This window comes from Periophthalmus magnuspinnatus, chromosome 21 (genome assembly GCF_009829125.3).
Source record: "Periophthalmus magnuspinnatus isolate fPerMag1 chromosome 21, fPerMag1.2.pri, whole genome shotgun sequence".
In the NCBI taxonomy this organism is placed as follows: domain Eukaryota; kingdom Metazoa; phylum Chordata; class Actinopteri; order Gobiiformes; family Gobiidae; genus Periophthalmus; species Periophthalmus magnuspinnatus.
In genome coordinates, this window is record NC_047146.1 from 14,434,402 (window position 1) to 14,442,648 (window position 8,247).

Genomic DNA, 8,247 nt, shown 5'->3' on the forward strand with positions numbered 1-8,247 from the left:
AATCATAATTGAAAACCCCAATTTTTGCAAGTTGCACAGCATGATTAAATGAAAAAAACAAAAGAAGAAAGTCTTAAATGAAAGTAGAAGACACATCTAGCACAAAAAGGGGATTATGAACACATTTTAGATAGCTCAAACCATGGATTAACTCACTGACGTAAGCCTGGAACACAGTTTAGATTACGTCATTTTTGTAATCGTTGGGTCTAATAATCACAGTCAATCACACAATCTGCCCTAACACAGCCCTAAAACACTTTGAAATGCAGTGTGAGTGAGATAAGAGGAATACCTTGGCCTTTTGGAAGAATTTGCACTTGAGTAGCTCTGCAGATGTCGGCCTGTGCACAGAGGCAGACGGAGCATGGTGAATATTAAGTGAAACCTTTGTATTGATCTGAACAGTGCCACAATGTCACATGATCTCTCACCTTTTGGCAGGATCTTTCTGAAGGCACATGGAGATAAGTTTCCTAAAGGATTTGCCGTACTTCTTCACCAATTCTTTGTCCTCCACACCAGTCTCTAGAGTAGGAGGGTCGTTCTGCAGTGTCAGCATTAGAACCTGGAATACAATTTGATTAAAATTAAAATAAAAAATAGGGTTAAACAATATGAAAAAAAAAATCCTTTTGGTTGGTAAAAACAATCTATAATTATAATTTTATTACAAAATACAAAAGTCATTAGTTGTTTTATGATGTTTTTAGTATTCATTCATTCTAGCTAGAGCTAACCTGGCCAGCAAGATGAATTCTCATGATATTTGTTCAAACTCTTAAAAAATCCATCTGGCCCTGGCTCCCATTGTTGCAATCAGGCTTCAGACTTGGGCCACCAGTGGTTCAGACCAATCACAGGACAGCATTGTAGTTTGGGCAGAAGTCAAAGAAGAAACGCCCAAACAACCAAAACAAACATGGAGATGCAAATGGACATACTTAAGACTATTTTTGCAGATATACAAACTATTTTGTGTTTTAAAAATCTAAAAAATGTAAGCACTGTGAGCATTTGGGAAAGAGGCTTTTCTCTCAATTGCACTTAACAAATGACTCATTTGTCGGCCTGTTCTGCTGCAGTGACCTTTTGACTAATCAGATTCAAATATTTACCATGACGTTCCTCCTTTTCCTGTTCACTTTCAGCAAGAGCCATCCCAGATTGATAAATCTAGTCACTTCAGAGTGCTACATATATCATTCTGGCGTGACCCAGTTTAGGCCAACGCAAAATATATTCAGTAGACTTACCTTCATGGGAGGGTAGCGATGATAAGGTGCAGAACCTGTTGCTAACTCTATGGCTGTGATTCCAAAACTCCAAATATCAGCTTTAAAATCATAGCCTCGTACCTACACATACAAAAGCACACAGAAGACATTGTTTATGAAGTCGTTCAACTCTCTTGAATATAAAAAACACAACTTTACATACCTGCTCCATGACCTCTGGTGCCATCCAACACGGCGTGCCCACAAATGTTTTTCTTACTTTATGCCTTGTCATATCTCCCCCTGCAGCTAGGAACGCACTGACACCAAAATCTAAACAAGAACATTATAATGCTTTTTTAAAAATCAATAATCATTTGCAAGTTTTTTTAGATTGCAATGTCTGTTTTTCATTTCATTTTTTTTTATTTTAGATTGTTAACATTTTATTACCATTACCTCATAAATGTCAAGAGCAGTTGATTAATTGTTTTTATTATTTATATAATTTATTATATTTTATTATTAACATTAACACATTTTACAACCTGTGTATATTTGGACATTTAAAATTAGGTGCAGCAGTGTTGGATAATACACTTCTTGTAACTGTGTGAGAGTAGACTTGAAAACAATTTAGTAAAGCGTCATAATTCTCCACACCTGCTATTTGAACAGAGCCGTCCTCTCCTAGTAGGATGTTTCCAGCTTTGACATCTCTGTGAAATAAAGACATAAAGCACACACAGTCAGATAACATGTGGAGCGCATTGATTCTTCCGCCCACTACAAGCTGGAGCTGTGCCCACGGGGGTTCGTCCCACTTTGGCCCGGCTCACTGACCTTCATACAGGCACTACACATCAATAACTCCAATCGCCAATACAGACTTGTTGCCAACGGTTGAAAAAGCAATGAAAAAATGTGTTGAATAATATTTTTTTAGAGGAGTTTACCTGTGGATCTGTCCGTTTCTGTGCAAGTAATCCAGAGCTTCCAGAACTTCTTTTAATATTGCGGCAATAATGGGCTCGTCTAAAGATCGGTTCGAGCCTTCTTCGTTTTTGTTAATGTGCTTGATTATGTCCAACATGGATCCTGGAAGACAAGCAAAAAAAACATACAAAAATCTTTACCAAACTCATTGTAAAAAATAAATTTATGAGTAAAATTATTACAGTACAACAGCAACAGACTGCAAAACAAGAGATGCATTTTTTTACAGGCTTTACTGGATTGTTACATTTTATAAACTATCATAGGACAGGAAGACCAATACATATTAAAGAAGACATATTATACCTTTGTCTGCTATAAAGTTAGAATATATGACACTCGTGAATCATTATGTTATATATTTTGGACACTTTAAATAAATATTGATCGAAAACAAAACAAGTCCACTGTGAAAGATGTGATTGTCCCGCAATACAGGAGAATAAAGAAAAAAACAAACATGCATGAATTGCTCTAAATACAAATTTTGAAGGGAAACATTTTCAACATGTTTATGAACTCTTAAAGGTTCTGTTTATTTGAGCAAAATCTGTTTTGCCCTAGTACTCTTATGTTATATAAGCAGCTCTTGAGGTCAACCTAAGTCTGCCGTGAACTGCCTGCATTTAATTATAAAGGGATTTATTGTCCAATAATCAGGGAGTGTGGTTAGCATGCTAGTTGTCGTTAGCTTTACTATGATGGTAAACACCAGGTACAGTGCCTTTTAAAGTCCATTTTGTTTTACATGTCTCCATTAACAAAGATAAACAAAATGTGATTAGATGCCATAGGATATGCAGTCTAATATAAGGTAAGGTATCCATTTGTAATGCACTACTGGGGAGCACTATACTGTGTTTTGCCTTCAGTATATTTGTATTAGTACTCACCTCCACTTAGAAGTTTCATAACTAACCAAAGTTCATCCTTCACGACAAATGAGGTGTAATACGTGACTATATTAGGGTGGCTGCATTGGCTCATAGCTTGGATTTCTTTCTGTTGAAAAAGAAAAAAAACAAACATTTTACAATTTGAGCAACTGTTTATAAAAATACTGACAGCATGGACACATATTTTAAACCAAGAATCAAACTCCATGTTAACCGAACTAAGTAACGCTTATAATACAACCACATGTATTATACCTGCTTATATCTACGAGCACTACATAAACCAGGAGTAGGCACTCATATTTGTAGAGAATTACCACCAAACCTATATCTGCTAGAGAATTTGCAAAAACAGATGTTTATTGAATACATTTTGCTCAAGCTAAAATCAATGCGCTGCTCTTTGACCCTCATTTGTAATATCCTGCGCAGGAATACAATGGACATACAAACATACATTCTCTATAATCAGTCAATACACACTGTGTCTGAGGCCCCAACCACTTCGATTCCTGACTTGAATCATTGCTCCTGTCTTTTACACTTCCTGTCTGTCTACTGTCAGTGTAACACAATGGGGTAAGACACAGTGCATGGCTTATAACTGGTAATAGAAAGTTAGAAGTTATGTACGTTTTTCACTACATAAGGATTATTTAAAATTATATCTTGTTGCCATAACTGATCATAAATGTACATTTGTAATTTTGTATATTTTGAGATAATAAAATTCTTATCAATGCAAAAAAAACAAAAAAAAACCCCATTTGGGTTGCATTTAACAGCACCAAAGAAATACCTAGCTTTATGATATGTTATGTTTTTTTTCATAATCAGTGACTATAACTATTATAGTTGGTATTATCCCCTGTACAGTCTATGTCCTTTTTAGTAAAGGTAACTATAGGTAACTATACTGTTTATTGTCAAGGGAAGCTAGCAAGTGACTATACCTTTGTCACATCATTAACAATCAATTATCAATTGAAAAATAAAAGGTTTAACCCTCTATGACACTTTGACTTTTGTTTCTTGCATAACTTCTTCATTTTTGATGCAAATGGGCAGATTTTTGGCAGAGTGATAACATTTTCACAACAGTTTTTATATTTTAACCAATGCTAATTTATATTAGTGAAAATACTTCTCCTTTGTGGGAGCTTGTGCACAAAAATGACCCACTGACTTCCATTATAATCACTATTTTTCAACCTGCCATTGTTCTAAGTGTAAAGCATGCAATGCCCAAGCTCTATATATTTTCTGAAACATCCAGCTTCAAAGTAGTTTTCTGACATACTGTTTGGATGATGACATCATTTTACCTTATATGGTCAGCAGTGCATGGAAATCCCCATTGACTTTCATTATAATAACTATTTTTCAACCTGCCCTCAAGCATTCAATATCTCATTGTTACATATTTTCTGGATTAGTATCTTGGCATAATTTTTGAATGATGACGTAATTTAACCTTATATGGTAAGTGGTTGAAAGCATTTTGCATTGGGGGGAGGCATTGGCAAAAAATCTGCATGAAGCAAAAGATATTTCACTTTTGGTGATTTCTGGAGTATGAAATACATTGACTTTATGACAGAAATAAGACATTTAGGTGTTACAGGGATCAAATATGGATCATAAAGTGTTACTGAGCTAATAAAAAGAAAAGAATCCATCCTTTAAAGGCAAATGAATCTGACGTGAACAAAAATGTGTTTAACGCCTGTAACGAGTTTTTTGATTCGGGTGAAATAGTCGTCAGGAGCTTAATGTTGTTAACTTAAAGGAGCACAGTGCCACTTTTTTTGGTAGAGGGTCCACCACCTGGTTATTTGTGGTGACGTGTTGCTTGGAATATTACACAGTATTGCATTAAACATTTCTATCACTCAAGGTATTTTAGAGTAATAAAACACCTGTAATTGAGTAAATGCAAGATAGATAAGTTTATTTCCATAGTGTGAAATATTCTAAGCAAAGCAATAACATCTCTATGGAAACAAGGAGGCGGTGAACCCTCCACCCGAAAGGTTACATAGTGCACTTTTAAAATTAGGTATATCTTTGTTTACTCTTTTTAAAAACATAAGCATGACAGGTTGCAAAGCTGGGTTGTATTCTAAAAAGGACAAAAAATAAGAGACATATCTCGTCTGTATTGACCCTCCACACTGCACTGTAGGTTCAGCAGAGTGCAACGGTAAATGGGAGAGTGTGGTGTTGGGTGAATGTGTTTGGGTCACACTTCAAACCACCCCCTATAGTAGCAGCTGAGGACTGAGACTTGAAAACACAGCCCTTATTAGTTTGGTTATTTGTCTCACCAGCAGCTCGTCCATGCTGGTCTGGCACTTCTCCAGGTTGATCCTCTTGATGGCCACTCTCTCCTGCCTGGGTGTACAGAGGGCAGCCTGCACCACAGCTGTAGCCCCGCTCCCTACAAGGCAAGAACACAACCCAAAATGTGAAATAATAAACAAAAGCAATAGGAGATTTTACACACAATTCAACTTTTACTGTCTGGAGGTGCAGGGTTAAGATTAGGGCTGAATGATTTCTTTTCGAAAACCTAATTGTGATTCGCTCTGACAAGCATTGCAAACTAATCATTTATAATTATTTATCATAATCAGAACATGTTAGTACAGGTCTAAACTACAGGTTTAGCAGTTTTTATGTAGAATAAGATATTTTGTTGTTTGTGGAGAAAATCATGGTACTTCAAAAAAAATGTAGCCTTTGCGATTTGCTAATGACGTCCATTCAAGCTGTGATTTTCAATTTGGTTGCGGTTAATCTTGCAGCCCTGGAATGTGTGTTTATCTGGCTACATTTGTATTACTATAATAAGGATCAAAATCTAGAGCTTTTTTAATAACAAAATTTGACATTAAGTGGGTCCTGGGTGTGTACTATAAAAAGTTATAAGGCAGTGTCACCATAAAACCTACTACTATTATTGGCATTATATGAACTATGAGCAGTGTACTTCTGTCATTCTAGATGGTGATTAATACAGGAATGGACCAAAAAGTACCACTCAAGAACCAGTACCAAAAAAGAGGTATTGTACTGGCACAAACAGCATGGTAATAGGATAGATTGCTACCATTTTATACTAACTACATCTTAATTAGCCTTAATAAAGCATGAACAAAGACTTAATTAATAACAAATAGATTATTAAGAACGATTTCAGGCTTAGTAATGATCTAATTAAGGGGTTAGGAGTTAGGGTTAAGTAATTACTAAGCTAAACTATTTGTTCATTATGAGTTAAGTGTTTCTGATAGATGTGATTGGTGTTCAAAGTTCACTCTAGATTAGGCTAAAAAGGAATCATCATATTAACATGAGATAAAGTAAAGTCATTACCCTAGATACATATTTAGTAATCATGCTGTTTCCATTCTAACCACGCTGCAACTGTCATATCATTTGACTGAGAAAAGTGAAACTTTGAATGCAACTTGACAATTAAACGAACCAACATACAAAGAAAAAAAAAGAAGAAAAAAAACAGAAAGAAATGAATGAAATGAAAATGTCAAAACACGACTGTGCAAAGTGACTGGTTAGAGTGTTACCACCCACATTGGAATAGCCCAGTTTGCACCTCTGAGGTAGTGTCAAAAACAGATAAGAGAAACTAAAAACACAAATGCAGCAGCTGAGCCATGTGTGATTATCTCCTCCAGAGGCAAACAGCTGTATCAGAGCGATAGGGCAGGTCGTCTGCTCTGTGTAAGCCCCTGTCAAAAATACTGTACTCAAGACCACTGAGATACACTGTCCATTATCAATGTTCAGTGTGGTGATGTCAGATGTATTATACAGTTATGGCAGGAATAAGGCTCCACTACTTTGTTGAGCTAGTTTGTAAGCACTTTCTACTTTCTCTACTCTTGTCTACTGAAATGGCTGACCACATGATGAGTTTTACATATTTTAGTTCCTATATTTGTTGCTTGCTTCTCCAAAGAGGGGTTTTACTGGCAGTAGGCCTGTATTAGACTACATTCAAGTAGGCCACTGCCAAAACAATCCATATACTAACCCTGACCGTTATAGCTATAGGCTATGTAACATCGTGATGAAACAGTAACAACGTGTCCAAAATGTCAGTGCAGGCTCGGCTAACAGTCCTGGTCCCACACGTGTGCCATCAGGAGCTCTGAGCGGGCGCAGAGCCAGGCTCAGCTGGGCTCTCACAGAGGCAGCCATCCCCGCCTCAGACAGGGCAGAGATGACATTAGAGCCCCGAGTTGCTTCGTCACCACGCTCCCCACATCTGCTACAGCTCCGGTACTTTGGATATGTGCTTGTCACATCCGCATAGCTCCGCTGGGTGAAAACGCCGGTAGGCCCTGGTCGTCAGTGCCAGCTGATAACCTGTCTCCAGCCGCTACACGCTCCGACACACCGCGGATACTAACCTATGACTTCCTGCAGCTCGTACGACTCCCTGGTAATTGGCCAGCCGGTTGTCAGCGGGGGGACAGCGGCTGGAGATTCGCCTTGATCCGCCATGATGGTGTGATGCCGCTGAGCGTGTTAGCAGCGTGAGGCGGCCGGAGGCACGGAGAGTCTGTCCGATGTGACCTCTCCTCCTCCCGAGTCCGGAGCACAAGTGTCAGCTGCCGCACAGCACTGCCGCTGTCTGCGAGAACAACCCGGAAAATAACGGTGCACACGCAGCTCGCGCAGACGCGCACATCCGCACGCGCCTCCGCTCTGCACAGAGCCTCGTGCGCTTAAAGGACCAGCGTGACTGTGGCTCACTGATGATACGCACAGTCTGACTGGGCTTTTTCACTGTGGGTTATTTTATACTTTTATTTAGTCTGTGTTTGCTATATAGTTATGGAGTCTACAGAGGCATCGAAAGTAAAAAACCTTTGTCTAGGCTACTTTTGAAAAGATTTTAATTAAATAACTGGTATCTTTTTAGCCGCTGTTAAGTTTTACCTTCAGTTTAACCTTCACCTTCAGTAGCAGCAGGCGTAGTCGTAGCCTTAGTTGTAGCCCAGTAGTACTAGTTTGTTGCCTATGTTGTTGCAAATCTTATGGTTTAAACCAACACTACAAAAATAACAGCCGAAATGCAAAGTTAAGAGCTGAAAGGTTTTAATTTG

The 8,247-nt window shown here is 38.0% G+C and overlaps 1 protein-coding gene across 1 annotated transcript in view; it reads right to left on the bottom strand.

Moving 5' to 3' along the window:
• Positions 1-7,860, bottom strand: part of stk39 (serine threonine kinase 39) — a 38,077-nt gene extending 30,217 nt beyond the window's left edge. The window contains exons 1-9 of the mRNA XM_033987549.2: positions 7,549-7,860; positions 5,437-5,549; positions 3,107-3,215; positions 2,174-2,315; positions 1,881-1,936; positions 1,441-1,550; positions 1,257-1,358; positions 435-568; positions 296-344 (exon numbers count right to left, since the gene is read on the bottom strand). Coding sequence (XP_033843440.1) covers positions 296-344; positions 435-568; positions 1,257-1,358; positions 1,441-1,550; positions 1,881-1,936; positions 2,174-2,315; positions 3,107-3,215; positions 5,437-5,549; positions 7,549-7,642 — 909 coding nt within the window. The 5' untranslated portion in view covers positions 7,643-7,860. The remainder of the gene's footprint in view (positions 1-295; positions 345-434; positions 569-1,256; positions 1,359-1,440; positions 1,551-1,880; positions 1,937-2,173; positions 2,316-3,106; positions 3,216-5,436; positions 5,550-7,548) is intronic.
• Positions 7,861-8,247: the final 387 nt, after the last annotated feature.